General features: G+C 44.2%; 3 protein-coding genes across 3 annotated transcripts in view; all 3 read left to right on the top strand.

Moving 5' to 3' along the window:
* Positions 1-127: 127 nt before the first annotated feature.
* Positions 128-3,182, top strand: socs2 (suppressor of cytokine signaling 2; the record flags this gene model as incomplete). The annotated part of the gene is made up of 3 exons (XM_083902236.1): positions 128-193; positions 1,789-1,991; positions 2,650-3,182. Exons 2-3 carry the CDS (start codon positions 1,865-1,867, stop codon positions 3,180-3,182), a joined length of 660 nt encoding a protein of 219 aa, XP_083758362.1. The 5' UTR covers positions 128-193; positions 1,789-1,864.
* Positions 3,183-6,518: 3,336 nt separating this feature from the next.
* On the top strand, positions 6,519-8,475 carry cradd (CARD and death domain containing adaptor protein; the record flags this gene model as incomplete). Its single annotated transcript, XM_083902842.1, has 2 exons — positions 6,519-6,828; positions 8,120-8,475. 2 exons carry the CDS (start codon positions 6,519-6,521, stop codon positions 8,473-8,475), a joined length of 666 nt encoding a protein of 221 aa, XP_083758968.1.
* Positions 8,476-17,346: 8,871 nt separating this feature from the next.
* ptpro (protein tyrosine phosphatase receptor type O) overlaps positions 17,347-21,865 on the top strand; it is a gene marked incomplete at its 5' end in the record, with an annotated part of 20,734 nt that continues 16,215 nt past the window's right edge. Inside the window, 8 exons of the mRNA XM_083902841.1 lie at positions 17,347-17,379; positions 18,077-18,344; positions 18,429-18,584; positions 18,685-18,837; positions 19,844-20,341; positions 21,250-21,411; positions 21,497-21,693; positions 21,785-21,865. The exon at positions 21,785-21,865 is cut by the window's right edge and continues 40 nt beyond it. Coding sequence (XP_083758967.1) covers positions 17,347-17,379; positions 18,077-18,344; positions 18,429-18,584; positions 18,685-18,837; positions 19,844-20,341; positions 21,250-21,411; positions 21,497-21,693; positions 21,785-21,865 — 1,548 coding nt within the window. The remainder of the gene's footprint in view (positions 17,380-18,076; positions 18,345-18,428; positions 18,585-18,684; positions 18,838-19,843; positions 20,342-21,249; positions 21,412-21,496; positions 21,694-21,784) is intronic.

The following is a 21,865-nucleotide window of genomic DNA, read 5'->3' as shown; positions in this document are numbered from 1 at the left end:
CCCCCGCGTGGCTCCGACAGGGAAGGCTACGCGCAGCCGGAGCGAGCCGAACCATCGGAGCGGGTCGGCGGGTTCACGCCGTCACGTCCCCCCGCCGTCATGTCGGAGTGCCGCCGCGCGTGGAGGAGAAAGTGACGCCGCCGCCGCTGCTGCGCTTTGGCCGGCGACGATCTCTCCAGCTAAACTCAGTCGGGTATGTGGTATTTCTGTGTTTCATCAGTCATCGTGTTGACGTGACGTGACGTGACGTGACGTGACGTGACGTGACAGCAGGTGAGGAATCACGCAGTGACCCCACACACACACACAGACACACATCATGGTGCGCGTTTTTTCCTCTGATGCGCAAAACCTGCCCAGAAATAAACGCGCACGTTCCAGTGCGTCCGCTCTTTATTTCCGCACATCAGGCAGAGCGCGTGTCACAATAAAACAGCAGTAAGAAGAAGTTAAAACAACAATATCCTGAATAATTGATCTGGTTTTGTTTAAAAAAAATAAAAAATAAAAAATAAAATAAATTAATAAAAGACACAAATCACAATAATCAAACGCTAACGATATTGATATTATCGATTCTGTGATTAGCGCCACCTAGAGTCAAAGTCAAACCGGTAGACATTTTTGTACCGCGTCTATATTCTACATTGCTGTCAAGCGCTAACGCGCCAACTGCGTTTAACGGTGTCAACGTTAGCGCCCGACGGAAAACTACCCGCGATGCGTCATGTTTACGGGACTCCTGATTGTTAACTTTAGAGTCTCTAAAGTTAACGCTAAATTTTAAAAACTCACGATAACAACTCACGTTAATGCATTTTTCCATGACGACTGACCGGAAAACTACGCAGGTCACGTCATGTGACTCCCGATTGTTAAAATGAGTCTCTAAAGTTAACGCTAAACTTTAAAAACTCACGTTAACAATGCAGGCAACTCACGTTAGCGCACGGCGCGTTTCCATGACGACTGACCGGAAAACTACGCGCGTGACGTCATGTTTACGTGACTCCTGATTGTTAAAATTAGTCTCTAAAGTTAACACTAAACTTTAAAAACTCGCGCTAACAACGGAGTCAACATTAACTCACGTAAACGCATTTTTACGTGACTCCCGATTGTTAAAATGAGTCTCCAAAGTTAACGCTAAACTTTAAAAACTCACGCTAACAACGGTCAACGGAGTCAACGTTAACTCACGTTAGCGCAAGTCGCGTTTCCATGACGACTGAGCGGAAAACTACGTGCGTGATGTCATGTTTACCCGATTGTTAAAACGAGCCTCTAAAGTTAACGCTAAACTTTAAAAATTCACGTTAACAACGGTCAACGGAGTCAACGTTAACTCACGGTGTGTTTCCATGACGACTGACCGGAAAACTACGCGTGTGACGTCATGTTTACGTGACTCCCGATTCTTGAAATGAGTCTCTAAAGTTAACGCTAAACTTTAATTAGTAAATAATTAGTAATAAGCATTAGCCCCGACCACTCCCCTGGGGCTAATGCTAAGCTAGCTATGTTTGTGCGAACAATGGCTTGACTCAAGTACTTTCGGAAGTTATCGGGTCGTCCGACTCCCTCGTCCTGCTTCCTGAAGTTTCACGACTTCAAGCGTTGTCTAGTGCGACCGATTTTATGACCTTGTATTGACTTTGGGAACTTTGACCCGTAGGGGGCAGCATTGCACCTCTAGTGTTTCGGTGTATACGACCAATATGCGACTTTGGGTGAACTATGATGTCAAATTTACGGTTTCAGTCTCCGTGCTCCGTTGTTTGTCTCCAGGACAGAAGGAGGCGCCGCAGCGCTCCGAGGAACCAGTCCATGTCTCAGCTGTGAGCGCGACGGTCGGATCTGTCCAATGACCTGCCAGTCGTCCGAGTCCACAGACGCCATCGACACCAACAGACGCGCCGACGACGCCTCGAGATCTGTGGAATCGGACGAGAGCCGCATCGCGTTGGCCATGAAAGACCTGAAGAACACAGGTCAGCTAACGGTGCTAAAGGCGCTAAAGGCTTATCTATTAAAATATATGCTAGCCTAAGTCTACAGTATCTTGAAAATATGCTAGCTGCTTTATCGACAGCCTATTGTAGCTGTAAACCAAGGTTTGTCAACTCCTCACTCTCCCGTACCAAATTCCATTGGCAAAAGTAGCGATTTTACGCCGCTAACATGTTTCATGACATGACGACCGATCGGAAAAAGACGTGCGTGACGTCATGTTCGCGTGATTCTCGTCTCTAAAGTAACGCTAAACTTTAAAAACAGAGGCACACATACGCAGTACACAGGTACGCTGGTTATTTGTAGTAAACACTGTAGGCGCGATAACAGCGCTAAAGAAGCTAATGGAGCTAACTGGTAAACATGACATCATGTACGTCTTTTTTCCGGTAACGTGCGCTAACGTTGACGCCGTTAGCATGCCCAGCACTAGTTATTTTCTGCGATCATTTGGATTCACCCAAGTCGCAACAACTGACCAGCTCACAACATGTGTCCCCGTGATGCTAAAATTGCCGATTTCCTCCACGGACTTTGGTGCGGGAGAGTGAGTCGTTGACAAACTTCAATTTCCTGTTGAAAAAAAAAAAAAAAAAAAACTGTGTCACTCACGTGTTTCCTGTTTCCCGGCGTCAGGTTGGTACTGGGGCAGCCTGACTGCGTCCGAGGCGAAAGAGATCCTCCAGGACGCGGAGGAGGGAACCTTCCTGGTGCGGGACAGCTCTCAGCGCGACTACCTGTTCACCATCTCCGCCATGACGTCGGCGGGTCCCACCAACCTGCGGATCGAGTACAAACACGGCAAGTTCAAGCTGGACTCCGTGGTCCTGGTGCGGCCCAAGCTGAAGCAGTTCGACAGCGTGGTCCACCTGGTGGAGCACTACGTCACGATGTCGCGCGTCAGCAGCAAGACGCCGGCGGCGACGCCGGGAGCAGCAGCATCGGCGGCGGCGGCAGCGGCGGCGGCGGCGGCGGACTCTCGAGCGTCAGCGACGACGCCACCTAATGGCACTTTACAGCTCCTGCTCATCAAACCGGCGTACGCCGCCACGCCGCCTCTGCAGCACCTGTGTCGCGTCGCCATCAACAGGACGACGCGGCGGGTGCAGGACCTGCCGCTGCCCAACAGGCTGAAGGACTATTTGAGCGACTACGCCTACAACGTGTAGCAGCTACGGCAGAAGCGGGACAGCGTGGATTCGCCGCCGCGACGGCATCTGACCTCACGCCAGGCGCCATCTCCTGGCGAGTCAGAGCAATAACAAGCGGCAGGTCCCCCCGACAGGTCTCCGGGCCTGACACGGGGCTCTGATACACATACTTCCTGATCATCTTGTCAAAATAAAAGTCTGAATCCCGTTCTGAGAAACTTAGCGGTTAGCAGCGTCAACGTTAACGCGTTTTCCACGACAACTGACCGGAAAAAAGACGCGCGTGTCGTCGTGTTTACGTGCCGAGGCACCGGAGTCCAGGCACCGTTTACCAGTTAGCGCCGTTAGCTCCTTTAGCGCCGTTAGCGCGCCTACAGTCGAACTGGAGCGGTCTGTTTATTAAACGAATAGGGCAGCGCTACAAATAACCAGCGTACCTGTGTACTGCGTCTGTGTGCCTCTGTTTATAAAATTTAGCGTTACTTAAGCGATGCGCTAACATGTGTTAACGTGCGCTAACGTTGACGCGGTTGACCGCCGTTAACACGCCCGGCACTTAGTAAAATAGTAGTTCCGTTTCCTGCGACAGAAGAAATTCACTGGAATCAATAATCAATCATCGGACGATAACGAAGACAGATGAATGTTTGATTGTTGACGAGTCTTAATTTTGTCCAAAAATACGTTTAATTTATTGAGTTTACTGATTTGATTATCGGAGATATTCTCTGTGTTTACCCGATCGCCAGATTCCATTTCAGACGATGCGTTTGCGCCGCGCGAAAAGTGAACTGATTATCAGCCGAGATGATCAGGCGATCTTTTACACCAAATTGTTCGCGTTTTTACGATTTTGAATACTGACCTTTGACCCACTCCCGCGTGAACGCTCATCACATGTCGCTTCGCTACGCTTCTGTTTTCACCGGAGAGACAAACACGAACGTTTCATCGCTGAAAAGGGATAATTCAGGGTGTTGTTGTGCGAGGCACTGTCACAAAGTCATGCTGCGTTCCATTTGTTAGTCGGAACTCGCAAAATTACACGTAGAGCGTTGTTGTTATAGCGAACAATGGCTAGCCTGAGAAACGTCGACAGTTCCGACTTCTCAACTGGAACGCGGTGAACTTCGGAAGGTGACGTGATCCGCTGGTTCTCAGCGCAGGAGATGCTAACATCGATTCACAACCCGACAACTTCACGTTTACCGTTATAATAACACGTCTTCTGTTGTATTTGTTTCACAGTAAGTCGTACGCGTAGCGTTGCTAGGTCCCTACGCTGTTTGTTTTCGCAAAATACCACATAGAGCGTTGTTGTTATTATTGCGAACAATGGCTAGCCTGAGAAACGTCGGCAGTTCCGACTTCTCAACTGGAACGCGATGAACTTCGGAAGGTGACGTCTCAGCGCAGGAGATGCTAACTCGGATTCCCAATCCTACAACCGCACGTTTACCGTTATAATAACACTTCTTCTGCTGTTATTATTGCGAAAAAATGGCTAGCCTGAGAAACGTCGGCAGTTCCGACTTCTCAACTGGAACGCGGTGAACTTCGGAAGGTGACGTAATCTACTGGTTCTCAGTGCTGGAGATGCTAACTCGGATTCCCAACCCTACAACCGCACGTTTACCGTTATAATAACACTTCTTCTGCCGTTATTATCGCGGAAAAGTGGCTAGCCTGAGAAACGTCGACAGTTCCGACTTCTCACCTGGAACGGGGTGAACTTCGGAAGGTGACGTAATCCGCTGGTTCTCAGCGCAGGAGATGCTAACTCGGATTCCCAACCGTGCAACCTCGCGTTTACCGTTATAATAACACTTCTTCTACGCTGTGTTTTTCGCAAAATACCACGTAGAGCGTTGTTGTTTTTATTGCGAACAATGGCTAAGCCTGAGACTTCTCAACTGGAACGCGGCGAACAAGGAAGGCGACGCAATCCGCTGGTTCTCAGTGCAGGAGATGCTAACGGCGCTAACAACCGCACACAAACAACAACAACTGAACTACCCCCTTTAAATGAACTTTGACCTCCCTTTAAAGCGCTGCGACACGTACAGTAACGAGGTCGTCCTCCGCGTTGACGTCGCTCTTCCGTCACTCGCTCAGGTAAACGGGACTTTTTTTGCGCGTCGTGTTTGCGTTTCTGTCGCAACGACAACAATGTTTTTCTTCTTCTTCTTCTGTTGTTTTTTTTTTTTAACGGAGGCCTAATCGTGGCAGATACAGGTAATTTATTTCCTCCCTCCTCCACTGTGCCGCCACTCTGGTTTTCTTTTTCTTTTTTTATTTGAGTATTTATTGATTTGTGTCACACTGTTTTTGTAACGACGCTGCACAGACTCTGACAGCGTGCGGTCAGTAAACCGGCAGCTTGGCCTCTGTGATGTGGATCAGCTCATGAGATTAATAAAGTTTTATATTGTGCTTCATCGTCTCCTTCTTGAAAAAAAAATTAAAAAATTACTCTTTGGTGTGTTTTTTTCTTAGACTTTAGCTTTATTAATAGTAAATTATATTAATAAAATTACTTAATAAAGTCAAATAAAAAAGTTTCTAGGACTTCTAGGAAAAATCGACTGAACTCCATTTGAAAATATGTCAACTTAATTTTCTTTGTGGACCTGTTTATTACTGTCAGGGTTTAGAACAATAACTAAAAACGTGTAGCCACAATAAAGTTATTCTGATTAATTCGGCATAACATTTATCAACCAAGTACAAATAATTTCGTTTTAAAACTTAGCTTTTAGTTGTCGGTCGGCTCCGCACACAAGCTAGTCACCGCGTGTTTTCTATGCATCGATGCCTGTCACTGTGCCAAACCTCATATAGAAAATATACATTTTTACATGTATGCGATTATTGGTTAACTATAAGCATTAGTTGCGACATAAGATGTGACTCATTTGAACAATTGTGGTTTTATAATAATTTCGGCTTTGGTTTGTTTGAACAAAAACGCGACGTGCTTGAATAAAATCACATATTTGTGTCAACTGTTTACTAGCTAAAATGCTAGTCGCGAAAACGTGGCAAAAACATGGGGATGCCAGGGGAAAAGTAAAGAAACGCTGAGTTTGTGTTTACACACGTGTTGCGTGTTATTTTAAAAGTGTACTAAACTGAATAGTGACGATAAATTCACCTATAAATTACATGTTTCTGAAAATAACCCGTGAGAGGGGGGGAGGAGGAACGTGAACATTGGTTCCGCTGGCGTGTTTCCAGTCGGACACATAAACAGTGAGCCAGATGTAGTTGTCTGGGAAGTTTTCGCAACGTATGATATTTACGTTATAATTATGACGTAAATACAGGGATGAGAAAAGCGGGCAAAGACTCGTCATGTTGCCGGAACACAGAGCTCTGCTGCGGCGACACAGACTGGACCTGTCCGCGGAGCTGCTGGTCAGTGACTCCATAGTTCCGTTCCTGTACCAGGAGGAGATCCTGACGGGGTCTCAGGTGGAGGACATCGAGTCTCAGTCCAACAACAGACTCAAGACCCTGAGGCTGCTGGAGCTGCTCCAGAGCCGCGGGCCCCGGGCCTTCGACTGCTTTCTGCGGGCACTGGACGACTTCAGCTGGGTCAGAGATAAACTGCTGCTGGAGCTCCAGACCGAACCAGCGGGACCGTCGAGACCCGGATCCACAGGTGAGGCTTTAAACCCTGGACCACATCAGGTCACGTCGGACCAGATCAGGTCCAATTGACTGAAAACCGGTGTCAAAGAAAACTTCATTGTAAAACAGCCTGAACTTCTCCTGTAGGGGGCGCTTATGTCAATGTGGTAAAATAGATTTTTTCAGGTCTGTTTTTACAATATTTTTTTCGGGGTCTGTTTTTACGATATTCTTTCTGGGGTCTGTTTTTTTACGATATTTCTTTTCAGGTCTGTTTTTTTTACAATATTTGTTTTTCGGTGACTGTTTCTACGATATTTTTTATATTTTTTGCGGGGTCTGTTTTTACGATATTTCTTCAGGGTCTGTTTTAACGAGAACTTTTTCAGATCTGTTTTTATGATATTTGTTTTTCAGGGTCTGTTTTTACGATATATATTTTTTTCGGGGTCTGTTTTTATTTCATTTATTTTTTTCAAATTAGGGGTCTGTTTTTCTGACATTTTTTTATGGGTCTGTTTTCACGACATTTGATTTCCGACGAGTTCGCATCCCATTGCTAACATTTTATCATAAGACCAAAGAGATTTTCTTCTATTGTTTTCTCGACGCCCAGCGTCGTCCATGTTAGCATGTCCTTTCAAAGTGGCTTTAAAACATGGAAAAGCTAGCAAAGAGCTATCTAGAGCTAAAAAAAACCTAGCTAAATGTTAGCTAAAGTAGCTCAATTAGCCCCATATTTGCCAGCTAGCTAAAACAAAGCTTTGAGTTGTCTTAGAGACAAGTAAACCGCTACGTAAATAAAAGACAAGATTACTGGCGGCAGCTTTAACTTTACATGAGTTTCCTAAGATGATTGTCAAACATTGTTAGCGTCTTTCTACGCATTCATGGATCATCTATAAAGCCGCTGACGTCAGGCGTCCGTCGTGTCCCGTCTCTCGTCCTTGTCCTGTTGGACACTTTTTTAACAAACAGAGTCCCTCCGGGGGTTAAAGTCGGTGAAAAGAGTTTCTTGTGTCACGGTGACTGTTCAGAGCTCAGTGATAGTATTTTTATCTTACTTGTTTTTGTTTGTTGACGCTGACGTCCAATCAGCCGACACAAAGCGGGACACTCCCCCGGAGAGACAACAGGGACGGGGGGGGGGACGTCCCTCAGATACTGAGAACTGAAGTCACTGTAGACAGAATGACGTCAGTGAAGGTCAGAAAAACATTTGCTGTTTTTTTTCTGCTCTTAACGTCCGTCCTCTTAAAAAAAAAAAAACAGATTAACGTCAGGTTTATAATTTTGGTTTTGTCTCACTTGTGTCTCCTCAGACGTCCTCCCTCTGCACGACTCCTTCCTCCAGAAGGTTCCTTCGGATCGGGACTTGTCCCGGCTGGCGGCCCGGCTCGGCGCCGCCTGGGAGTTGGTGTTGATGGACTTGGGTTTGTCCGCGGAGGCGCTGTTTCGCTGTCGCGCTGACCACGCCCACAACGCTCACGGCGCGGCGCTCGCCGGCCTGGTCCAGTGGAGACGCCGCGAAGGCAGGAACGCCACGGTGCAGAGGCTGCTGGAGTCCCTGCACGCCGCTGATGTCCACCCGTCTGTCCTGCAGGACGCTCTGACAAGTATGCAGCAGGACACGACAGGACACAGCGTCGCAGAAGACCAAGTGTCCTACAGGACATGACAGAAGACCAGGAAGTGTCCTAAAGGACATGACAGAAGACCAGGAAGTGTCCTACAGGACGTGACGGAAGACCAGGAAGTGTCGAAGACCAAGAAGTGTCCTACAGGACATGACAGAAGACATGGACATGACAGAAGATCAAGAAGTGTCCTACAGGACATGACAGAAGACCAGACCAAGAAGTGTCCTACAGGACATGACAGAAGATCAAGAAGTGTCCTACAGGACATGACAGAAGATCAAGAAGTGTCCTACAGGACATGACAGAAGACCAAGTGTCCTACAGGACATGACAGAAGATCAAGAAGTGTCCTACAGGACATGACAGAAGACCAAGTGTCCTACAGGACATGACAGAAGATCAAGAAGTGTCCTACAGGACATGACAGAAGACCAGGAAGTGTCCTACAGGACATGACAGAAGACCAAGAAGTGTCCTACAAGACATGACAGAAGACCAAGAAGTGTCCTACAGGACATGACAAAAGATCAAGAAGTGTCCTTCAGGACATGACAGAAGACCAGGAAGTGTCCTATAGGACATGACAGAAGACCAGGAAGTGTCCTACAGGACATGACAGAAGACCAGACTATGAAGTGTCCTACAGGACATGACAGAAGACATGGACATGACAGAAGATCAAGAAGTGTCCTACAGGACATGACAGAAGACCAAGTGTCCTACAGGACATGACAGAAGATCAAGAAGTGTCCTACAGGACATGACAGAAGACCAGGAAGTGTCCTACAGGACATGACAGAAGACCAAGTAGTGTCCTACAAGACATGACAGAAGACCAAGAAGTGTCCTACAGGACATGACAAAAGATCAAGAAGTGTCCTTCAGGACATGACAGAAGACCAGGAAGTGTCCTATAGGACATGACAGAAGACCAGGAAGTGTCCTACAGGACATGACAGAAGACCAGACTATGAAGTGTCCTACAGGACATGACAGAAGACATGGACATGACAGAAGATCAAGAAGTGTCCTACAGGACATGACAGAAGACCTAGAAGTGTCCTACAGGACATGACAGAAGACCAGGAAGTGTCCTACAGGACGTGACAGAAGACCAAGTGTCCTACGGGACATGACAGAAGACCAGGAAGTGTCCTACAGGACATGACAGAAGACCAGACTTAGAAGTGTCCTACAGGACATGACAGAAGACATGGACATGACAGAAGATCAAGAAGTGTCCTACAGGACATGACAGAAGACCAGACCAAGAAGTGTCCTACAGGACATGACAGAAGACCAAGTGTCCTACTTTTAGCTGTTTCTAGCTAGCATAAGCTCAGCTATGACTGTCACAATAAAAGCCTCAAAGCATCAGGATGTTGACGTGACATCATGCCGTTTTTAACCGTTTGTCCAAATAAATCATATCATAATTATTTGTACTGCATCTGTGTGTTTTTGATCAAATGCAGAGCCTCCGTTTCCCATGATGCATCAGTACACGCTCTGCGGTAATATCAGGTTTATGTGTATTGACGCGTTTCCTCCTGTAGGGGGAGTCCTGCGCCTGTGCAGTCACTGACCCAGCAGTAGTTTGCAGCTTTGGCCAGCAGAGGTCAGCAGGACGAGCTCAACCTCTGAGGGGAAAGATGAAGATAAAGATTAAATGTGATAAAAATAAATACAATAAAAAAACAAAAAATATGGTATTCTAAAAATTCAACAAGGGTACTAGTAAAGTTGCCAAAAATGTTAAATATAAAATATGCTACAAAATGATAATATATATAACAATTAAAAAAATATATATTAACAAATGTTACAAAAAATAAGCATATATTAATGTATGTTGCCAAAAATCATACACATTGTTATATTACAAAAAAATATTACAAATGTTTTATAACATATTGTGAAAAACATGGTTTCATGTTTGTTTAAAAAACACTTTTTTAATTAATTAATTCACAATTTCTAGAATTATGAAGTCCTGGAACCACTTTTTTTATTTTTGTTTGTTTTTAAGTAATACGATAAACATAATACACGATAAAAAATAAATAAAATGTTATAAAAATATAATTTAAAAAAATCTTGCTGCTTACTTTGTCACATAGAAAAAATGCAAAATTCTGCAACCAAAAATGTATATATATATATAATTTTTATTTTTTTTTAACATATTTTTATGAAATATTATGTTCTAAAAGTACATCATAGTTGTATTCCTGTCAGTAAATCACATGCTAACACTGTGATCATGTGATGAACTGGCATTTATTATTGATATATAAACAGCAAACGTTCCAATAATGAGCGCGTGCTGAGAGGATGAAGATGCTGCTGATGATGAGGAGGAGGAGGAGGAGGAGGAGGAGGGTCTTAGTCTCGTCTCCATGCAGCCTCCGGAGCTTTAGGGCGGGGCGACACCGCGCAGCAGCAGCAGCAGCAGCAGCGGCAGAAACAGCAGCTCCATCTCTGCTCCGACACCGACCTCCTGCTCGTCTCCAGGCCGAGGCATGGAGCCCGGAGCCCGGCCCGTTTCCTCTGGATCACCGCGGAGCCGCGCTGCGTCTGGATGCTGCTGATGAAGAAGATGAAGATGAAGCAAATGATGATGATGAAGAAGAAGAGTAGTGAAGAGCGCGCAGAGTGAGTGAATGTGATGCAGCAGAAAAAGACTCGCCATTGTTTGGATGCGCAGCAGACTGAGAGGAGGAGGGGGAGGAGGAGGCGGGGGGGGAGGACGAGGAGGAGGCTCAGCATGCTGTCCCCGGCCCCGCTGCTGCTGCTGTGCGCGGCCCTGCTCTGCTGCGTCCAGGTGAGGACACACTGTGTGTGTGTGTGTGTGTGTGTGCGCGTGCATGTGAAGAGAATGCTGCTGCAGGAGGAGGATACGTGTGTGTGTGTGTGTGTGTGTGTGTGTGTGTGTGTGTGTGTGTGTGTGTGTGTGTGTGTGTGTGTGTGTGTGTGTGTGTGTGTGTGTGTCTTTGTTCAGTCAGAATTGGAGGAGGTGATGAAGACGAGGAAGACGATGGTGAACCTCAGTGTGTGTGTGTGTGCGCGCGCTGCAGGAAGGTATGTGTCCTCAGGAAAGTGGGTCACTGTGTGTGTGTGTGTGTGTGTGTGTGTGCGCGCGCGCACAGCGGGAATCTCTCCACAGCTGCTGGAGATTCACCTGCGCAGGTGTGATGACGTCAGTGCATGCAAATGTTTGATGACGTCATGATACATATATATATTTAAATTCACCACTTGAATCCATTGAGCGGAGCAGCGGAGTTGCAGTGTGTGTGTGTGTGTGTGTGTGTGTGTGCACGTCCGTGTTTTAGCTGTGGTTCAACGCGAGGCTCGCGGCCCCCGGTGAACGCCGCTCACATCGGAGTCAGGGGTCGTTAAGCCTCTCTTACGGAGTTGATTTGTTTTGATTTTCGTTCATTTTGCGAGTGAGTTCTTCCAAGATAACGTTCACTTTTTCCATATCTGGGAATTACGGCACCGAGAAGCTAAGCTAACGTCACTAACGCGCGACGCGTTGGTGAATCTCAGCTGCGTTCCGTTATCCGTCCGTCTTCGACCGCTTTACCCTCCGCTCCGTAGTTTTTGAATTTTCTAGATATCGCAAACGGTCTTGGAGTTGCGCTAATGAGAAGTACGCGTGGTAATTCCTGTTGGCGACAACAATAGAGGGCGCTAGGGCACATGAAGAAGAAGATAGGAATCACACATATTCTGCATTCAAATGTGGTTTAAAAAATGTTCTCACACGTTAACAGCGAACGAATTAAGTCAAGTACCGACGTATTTCCTGTTCCTTGCTAGCTAAATTCTAAGTCGCTAACTATTACTAATACTAACTTGCTAACTTCAAGTACACAAGAAACCAACTACAACTTCAAATGAACTGACTGATTCGCTTAACAATCTGACTAACTTCTAACTAAGTAGCTAACTACTACTACAAACTAGCTAACTTCTAATTAAGTAGCTAACTACTACTAACTGTAAGTACAGAAGAAGCAAACTACAACTCCAAATGAACTGACCGATTAGCTTAATTACCTGACTAACTAACTTCTAACAAAGTAGCTAACTACTACTAATGTAAGTACACAAAAACAAACTACAACTTCAAATGAACTCACCGATTAGCTTAATAACCTAACTAAGTAGCTAACCACTACTACAAACTAGCTAAATTCTAACTAAGTACCTCACTACTACTAACTCGGTAAGCAAGAAACAAACGACAATTCCGAATGAACTGACTGATTAGCTTTACAACCTGACTGACTAGCTTGCTGTTATTACTACTAATTAGCTAGCTAAATTCTAACTAAGTAGCTAATTGGTAACAAGAAACAAACTACAACTACTTATGAACTGAAACTAGCTGACAATAGGGCTGTCTAGCTTGCTGCTATTACTACCAACTAGCTAACGAGCTAACGTCTAACCAAGTAAAAATGGTATAATAGTGTTTTTATTTACATACAAGTGGAAATAGTATATATAACGCAGAGTAAATAACACAATAAGAAAAGTGAAAGGTTTCCAAAGTGATTCTATTTGTATAGTCTGGATTATATTCTGTGTTTGTGGATTAATAAATCCATTTTCCTCCAGTCCAATTTTTACTGAATGACTAAGTTTGACGCCCGATATGACATCACTCCGTTATTATCGGGCTCGACACGTCCCTGTTGCTATGGTTACGCCCGCGCTCACTCATCACATCACTGCTGGATCTGATATTTTTCACTTTTTTCTTTTAATTTCCTGTCGGTTCGCATTTAATAAATCTGTGGTTGTGACGACGTCGCGCGACAGCCTCAACACAATGAGCCGAGTGTGATCTCTGCCCGGTCGCCATGGAGACGAGCGAGATGATGATCTTTTTTTAAAAGCATGTGAGCTCATTAATGCCGGAGGCTGAAACTCATCCACGTGTGGAAGGAAGGAAGGAAGGAAAAAATACATATATATGTGAACAGTTTTAGCAAAAGAAAACAGGAGTTGTGTTAAAAGCAGGGGCGTAACCACGGGGGGGTGGGTAACGCGGGCCGTTGTTGGGACCCTGAGCGTCGTCGTTTTATACGGGACACAGACTAGCGACGGTCGAAGCCGTTGTTTTGCGTTGGAACTGAATCATTAGAATCATTAAAAAATACGACTGAACGGGTTGCGATTTCTCACGATCGGCAGCTTTCGCCAGTGCTGTTGCTAACATTTCCTTTGTTAAATATCGGCGATTGGGGCCAAAAAATCTAAAACGGCCCTGATTCTGTATCGTTAGCCTTTAAGTAATTGTGATATCTGCCTAACTTTACGAATTACATTTTTTTTGTTTTCCGAAAACGTTGAAATATGACTTAGGCAACTATGCTATTAGGCTAACGATATTCAAACAATATACTTATTAGTGCTGGGCGCGTTAACGGCGTCAACATTAACGCATGGCGCGTTTCCATGACGACTGACCGGAAAAAGACGTGCGGGACGTCATGTTTCCGTGACTTCGGATTGTTAAAATTAGTCTCTAAAGTTAACGCTTAACTTTAAAAACAGAGGCACACACATACACAGTACACGGGTACGCTGGTTATTTGTAGCGCTGCTCTTTTCGTTTAATAAACGGACCGCTCCAGTTAGACTGTAGGGACGCTAACTGGCGCTAAAAGGAGCTAATGCAGCTAACGGAGCTAGCCTGGACTCCGTTGTCGCGGCACGTAAACATGATGTCACGCGCGTCTTTTTCCGGTCAGTCATCGTGGAAACGCACTAATATTTATCTACGAGTTATGACAGATTCTGTATGTTTAGTTTTAACGGAACGGAAAGTTTAACTCTGCTAGCAAACACACCGAATATGGACCTAATGTGAGCTTACGCGCTAAATCAGTGGAAAAACACAAATATATCCATTTTAAACTCTAGTTATTTAGCTAACAAATTGCTCCTATAAGTGTGTGTTAGCGGAGTGTTTTGTTTCACGCGCTAACGAAGCTCCGAGGTCGTGAGATTCATCACCGGACCTCGGGTCATCGCGAGGTTGGCCATCTTGAACTCGCCGACGGTGTTCCGCGTCCCTCTCGCCGTCTCTTGTCATTCAGAGGACGTCGTGTCCACTCCCGACCTGCGTGGACTCGTTACGCTTCCTGGCAAACAGTGAAAGGAACCAATGTGTCCAACGTGGCAGGCGGCCAGCGCGTGGCGCTGTGCCAGCGGGACGAGTTTGCTAGTTTGGATCGTTAGCTGCTAATGCGGGAGTTAGCTTAAGTACAGAGAACGTAATGTAAAACAAGATGTAGACAGTGTTTACATCTTGGTTCGTGCTGTAGCAGTTAGCGCCACATGCTAATGCTTTATTGATCAGCGTTTGGTTCCTGTTTCAGTTAAAGGATTTGTTTCTGCATTAGCTTCAGGCTCTTTCACAGTGTGTGTGTGTGTGTGTGTGGATAAGACGCCATTGTTGCGCTGTCATTGAGGCGGTGGGAGGTGAAGAGAGGAGGTGCTCTGTCTTTGTATAGTTTGATGGGCCTGTGGAGGAGGAGGAGTGAGGAGGAGGTGGAGGAGGTGGACGGCGCTGACCTCAGCCTGTTTGTGTTTATCTTTCATTTTCACCGTTTTTATGTATTAAAGTTGTGTGTTTAGCTGCCACGCCTGCTTCCTAATTAAACCCCGGTTACTTTACTTTCTACACAACACAACAACACAACACAACACAACACGTGTGAGGCAATAACTTTTACAAAAGAGAATAATAAAAAGAGAATGTGGGATAAAGCAGTACACATCATGTTCAGTTAGCCTAGCAAAGCTAGCAGTCTGTTAGCTATTTTATTTTTCCTCTTCAGTACATGTTAAAATGTGAAGAAATGAGAAAACGGAACAGACATTAAGTCAGTTAGTTAGTAATAGTAAATATGTAATTAGTTAGTAGTAAGCTACTTAGTTAGAAGTTAGTTAGTTAGTTGTAAATAACAGCAAGCTAGTCAGTCAGGTTGTTAGTTGCATTTTATTTATTATGTACTTGGTAGTAATCATATAAGTAAGTAATTCGGTTGTAAGCTAGTCAGAAAGTTCATTAGTAGTTGTAGTTTGTTTCTAAGTTTGTGTACTTAGCTAGTTAGTAGAAGTAGTCGTTAGCTGCATAGTTACAAGTTAGCTATTTAGTTAGCAAGCTAGTTGGTAGTAATAGCAGCAGGCTAGTCAGTCAGGTTGTTAGCTCGTCAGTCAGTTCCTTAGTAGTTCTAGTGCTTTTGTTGTTTACCTAGCTAGTTAGTAGTTAGCTACTTAGCTAGAAGTTAGCTAGTTAGTAGTAATAGCAACAAGCTAGTGTGTCAGGTTGTTAGCTAGTCAGGCAGTTCATTAGTAGTTGTAGTTTGTTTCTAAGTTTGTGTACTTTGCTAGTTAGTAGTAGTAGTCGTAAGCTGCATAGTTAGAAGTTAGCTATTTAGTTAGCAAGCTAGTTGGTAGTAACAGCAGCAAGCTAGTCAGTCAGGTTGTTAGCCAGTCAGTCAGTTCATTAGTAGTTGTGGTGTGTTTGTTGTTTACCTAGCTAGTTAGTAGTTAGCTACTTAGCTAGAAGTTAGCTAGTTATTAGTAGTAGCAGCAAGCTAGTCAGTTCATTAGGAGTTGCAGTTTGTTACTTGTGTACGTCAACAGTTCGTAGAGAAAGTTGTGAGTGAGTTAGCGTCTACAGTGTTCTGTTTGTTTGTTTGTGACCAAAGCTTACAGAGAGAAAAGAGTCTATTTTAGCAGCAGAACAGGAGGAGGAGCTGGGGGAGGATTGTTGTTGTTGTTTTTCATCAGTCTCATTCACAGTCTGATGGACTGTGGACGTCCTCACCCCCCTCACCCCTCTCACCCCCCTCACCCCCCTCACCCCCTTCCTCCTCCTCCTCCTCCTCCTCCACTGAGCAAACAAAACCTCTGAGGTTTGCATGATTGTGTTGGCAGCTGCCTGAGGACGCCGCCTCCTGACCCCGCCCCCCCGCATTCATTCACAGGGTCACATTCTCCTTTCATTCATTCAGTCATTCACCAGCTCTCTCTCTCTCTCACTGTGTGTGTGTGTGTGTGTGTGTGTGTGTGTGTGCGTGAGATCAATTTTCCAGCTGATGTGCATCAGCGTCCGTTAACCTTCAGTTTCTCTGCTCCGCTGCGTCTCCATGGTAACGGTGGACTCAGACAGACGTAATGAGTGTCCTCCTAAATGTGTCTCTGCTTTCATCTCGGTTACCTTGGCGACAGCAGAGCAGCATGGATCCTTTTCTTCAAACGAGAGAGAGAGAGAGAGAGAGAGAATGAACGTATACGAGACATAAAAAACTCTGACAGCGTCTGCACGACGCCTAGCTTAGCACCAACGACCACAAGCAAAGGGAAATGTTAGGTTGTCTTAGCACGAAGGCAAGGAGCAGAAGAAACCGTTAGCCTAGCTTAGCACAATGACTGAAAGCAGATGGGAAATATTAGCATAGCTTAGCACAAAGGCTGAACGCAGAGGGAAACATTAGCCTAGCTTAGCACAATGAACACAAGCAAAAGGAAGTGTTAGGTTGTCTTAGCACGAAGACAAGAAGCAGAATAAACAGTTAGCCTAGCTTAGCACAACGACTGAAAGCAGAGGGGAAACATTAGCCTAGCTTAGCATCAAAAGGGTGAAAGCAGAGGGAAACAATAGCCTAGCTTAGCACAAAGACCACAAGCAAAGGGGGTTTAGTTGTCTTAGCACGAAGACAAGAAGCAGAATAATCTGTTAGCCCAGTTTAACACAAATACTGAAAGCAGAGGGGAAACATTAGCCTAGCTTAGCACAAAGGCTGAACGCAGATGGAACTGTTAGGTTGTCTTAGCACGAAGACAAGAAGCAGAAGAAACCGATAGTCTAACTTAGCACAATGACTGAAAGCAGATGGGAAACATTAGCCAAGGTTAGCACAAAGGCTGAACACAGAAGGAAACATTAGCCTAGCTTAGCACAACCACTGAAAGCACAGGGGAAACATTAGCCTAGCTTAGCACAAAGGCTGGAAGTATTAGAAACTGTTAGCTTCCAGGGGGAACTGTCAGTCTGTCTTACCACAAAGACTGAAAGACAAGAAGCAGAAGAAAATGTTGGCCTAGCTTAGCACAAAAACTGAAAACAGAGGGAACATTAGCCTGGTTTAGCACAAAAACTGGAAGCATGGGGAACCGTCAGCCTAGCTTAGCACAAAGACTGAAAACAGAGGGAACATTAGCCTGGTTTAGCACAAAAACTGGAAGCATGGGGAATTGTCAGCCTAGCTTAGCACAAAGACTGAAAACAGAGGGAACATTAGCCTGGTTTAGCACAAAAACTGGAAGCATGGGGAATTGTCAGCCTAGCTTAGCACAAAGACTGAAAACAGAGGGAACATTAGCCTGGTTTGGCACAAAAACTGGAAGCATTGGGAACCATCAGCCTAGCTTAGCACAAAGACTGAAAACAGAGGGAACATTAGCCTAGCTTAGCACAAAGACGGGAAGCAGAGGAAAACATTACCCCATTAGCTCAAATCCTGGAGGAGGTAACCGTTAGCCTAGCAAAGATTGACTTGTTATTGTTCGGTTATTGATTTGCACGTTTGTACCCGTGTACCTTCTCAGACGTCGTCGTCCTTCCTGGTGTCGCTCGGCGACGGCGGTGTGATCGCGGTGTCTCTGGAGCGCGCCGACCTGCAGGACAACGTGACGGCGTACGGCGCTCAGCTCTCGGGAGAACCTCGACTCGTCAGGGCGGAGTTCGCCAGCGTCAACGCGAGCGAGACGCTGCTCCTCAACACGACGTTTCACGGCCTGTGTTACAGCGTGGGACTGATCCTGAGACGAGGACAGACCTGGTCCAGGCCCACGAAGATCGTCCCCGTCCTCACGAGTGAGGGACGACACAGAATAACGTCTTTTTTTAATTTCCGATGTTTGTTTTTAACGCGAAGGTTTTGTCGTCTCGTCTCCTCAGAGCCACTTCCTGTCGTCGGTGTCCAGATCTCAGATTATAAAGAGTCTCCGGAGACCGGCGTCGTGTTTGAGATCGAGTCTCCGACAGGAAACGTCTTCAGCAGAGTCAACATCAGCTTCACTGAAGGACAAGAGCGACGCTGGATGCTCTACAAAGGTCAGCGTCTGAATCATGTCAGAAAATACTTCACTTCTTTCACGTGAAACAAAGAAAATGTTTGTTTTTAAAAGTATATTTTTTTTCCCCGTGTTTGCAGATTTCTTCAAAGGGAAAACGGTTTTCAAACACTGGTTACCGGGCGTCTGTTACCGGAACGTCACGTTCCAGCTGATCTCCGAGGCGACGGCGTTCCAGACGCCGCTGGTGACGCACAGCGACGTCACTCACTCACCTGTGCAGCACAGGACAGGTGAGATCATCTGGAAAACAGGGAAATTAGATTAGAAAATATATTTTTACCACGATTTACCACTAAGTACAAAGGGCCAGGTTAGATAAACACAGCCTGAATTCTGAGATTTAACAAGTCAGAATTCTGAGATTAAAAAGTTCGAAGTCTGAGATAAAAAGAAAAGGAATTATAAAGTTTCAATTCTGAGATTAAAAGTCAGAATTTTGAGATTAAAAAGTCAGAAGATTGAGATTAAAAAAAGTTAGATTTCTGAGATTAAAAAGTCAGAATTTCAATATATTTAAAAGGTGAGAATTCTAAGATTAAAGAGTCAGAATTCTGAGATTAAAAAAATCAGAATTCTGAGATTAAAAAAATCAGAATTCTGAGAATAAAAAGTCAGAAGTCTGAGATTAAAAAGTCAGAATTATGAGATTAAAAGTCAGAATTCTGAGATTAAAAGTCAGAATTATGAGATTAAAAAGTCAGAATTATGAGATTAAAAGTCAGAAGTCTGAGATTAAAAGTCAGAATTCTGATATTTGAAAAGTCAGAATTCTGAGATTAAAAACGTCAGAAGTCTGAGATTAAAAAAGTCAGCCCTGTGAGATTAAAAAGTCATTTTAATTTTAAATTTTAAATTTAATTCCTGAATTAAAAAAGTCAGAATTGTAAGATTTAATAAATCAGAAGTCTGAGATTAAAAAGTCACAATTCTGAGATTAAAAAAACATAGAATTCTCAAATTAAAAAGTCAGAATTCCGAGATTCAAAAGGTGCAAATTCTTAGATTAAATAGAATTTTGAGATGAAAAAAGTTTGAATTCTGACATTAAAAAAATCACAATCCTGAGATTAAAAAGTCAGAAGTCTGAGATTAAAAAAAAATCACAATTCTGAGATTAAAAAAGTCCCAAATCTGATAATGAAGTATGAAATAAAAAATCCTTACAGAAGAGGATTAGGGCCTTGACTTTAATCTCAGAATTCTGTATTAAAAATGATCTCTCTCTATCCTCTGCAGTGCCCCTCCCCCCTCTCAACATTTCCCATAAAATCGTCCACCTGAGCCAGAGGGCGGGGCCTGATGACGTGTCCGACCTCGGTCCTCTTGACGGGAACCAGGAGAGTGGGCGGGGCTTGCGTCACGCCCGGGACGTCCCTCTGATGGAGGAGGAGAACGCCTCAGAGGAGGCAGGGGGCGTGGCCACTCAGGTCCCCTTTAACGTGTCAGGAACCGCCCCCGTCCTCCCGAACGCCAATCGCACGATGGAGGCGGAGCCTCGGCGGTACTGGCTGGACCCGACGGAGACGACTCCCGCCGACGCGGCGGACGAGGAGTTCGTCAACGCCGTGGCGTCGGAGTACGAGGACTCCAACGAGCCGGGGTCGGCCATGGGCGTGACCTCTGACCCCGCCGTCCTGCCCACCAAGCTGCCGCCCGTTCTGCTGGAGCTAAGATGGCTGCCGCCGAGAGCGCCCACAAGCTACGACGGCTTCAACGTCTACATCTACAGAGACGGTAAAGACACTTTTTATCTTAACATTTATCTATAAAACTAAAACTAAAATTATTTAGATGATATTCTGTAAGACATTTGTAAATTAATTTGTTGCTATATAAAATATTTTGTCGATATAAAATAATTATTTGGGTATACAAACTAAATATATTTAGTTTTTTTTAATGCTTGATTGATATTTTTATTTTTAATGATATAATCCATAATTAACTTAAATAACAAAATAATATTTTATACAAGACAAATTAGTTGTTTTCCATAAATTCGATATATATATATATAATAATTTTGATTATATATAAAACATGCTAATTACATGATACATTTGTTTATAATTAAATATTTTTGATGATATAAAAATTTTCCACGTGTAAAATAGGAATGTGATATGTATTTATAAAATAATTATATGATGTATATATTGTTGATTTTTGTTCACTTGTAAAATAATTTCGATTATATAAAAATGTTTATTTATGTATATATATATATATATATATAAACTATTCTTTATATGTATGTTTATAAAATATTATTTTTTTATATTTGAAAATATGATTATATATAAATATTTATTTATAAAAAAATTGACGCTTTATAAATCAAGTTAAAAATAAAGTTCCAATTATTAATTAATTAATTAATTAATATATTAATTTCATTCAATAATAATAATAATTAATTAATCAATTAATTAATTAATTAACATTAATAATAATTAATTAATTAATTAATTAATAAATAAATAATTTAATTAATTAACAAGTAAATAAATAAATAATTAATTTAATTAATTAATTAATTAATTAATTAATTAATGAATAATAAATAAAGTTATTGTTATTATAATAGATAATATACCATACATATACCCATACAACTAACAGTGTGTGTCTCTGTTGCCTAGGTAACTCCACAGAAACGGCCACCGTGGATGAAAACACTCACGAGTTCTTCACCGAGCTCACAGAGTCGGGGACGTACGGCGTCCACGTGTCCACGCTGAGCTCGTCCGGAGACTGCGAGGCGAGAGAGAGCGTCTCCGACACCAGCTTCACCTTCTGCCTCAGTACGACATTATCGTGTCATCATGGATGGAGACCGTTTGTTATGGTCTGTTTGCTTGAACCCTCTCCGGTGTCTCTGTTCTCCAGGTCCTGGCGGCGAGCTGCTGGAGGAGCTGCAGGAGCGTCCTCAGGGCGTCAGCGTCCGCCTGCTGGACTCCAGCACGGCCGCCGTCTCGTGGGCGTCGTCCTCCGAGGACCACAACGGCAGCGTGGTGTCGGTGGTTTCCACCACGTGTTTGAAGTCCAGTCTGAGTCAGAGGATGGAGACCAACTTCTGCGGCGAGGTCAGTTCCTCGCGTCCTGCTCCTCCGCGGTCGTTTTTTTTTCCTCAGATTTTTTCAAGTGCGTCCTTCGTCACGTTTGATGTTTGTGCAGGAAAACACCACGAGTGACATCATCAGTAACCTGACGCCCGGCGCTCAGTACAGAGTCACCGTCTTTCACACCAACGGTCCT

This window comes from Microchirus variegatus, assembly GCF_963457635.1.
Source record: "Microchirus variegatus genome assembly, chromosome: 16".
In the NCBI taxonomy this organism is placed as follows: Eukaryota; Metazoa; Chordata; class Actinopteri; order Pleuronectiformes; family Soleidae; genus Microchirus; species Microchirus variegatus.
The sequence above is the reverse complement of the archived record's forward strand: the minus strand, read 5'-3'. Positions and strand labels throughout refer to the sequence as shown.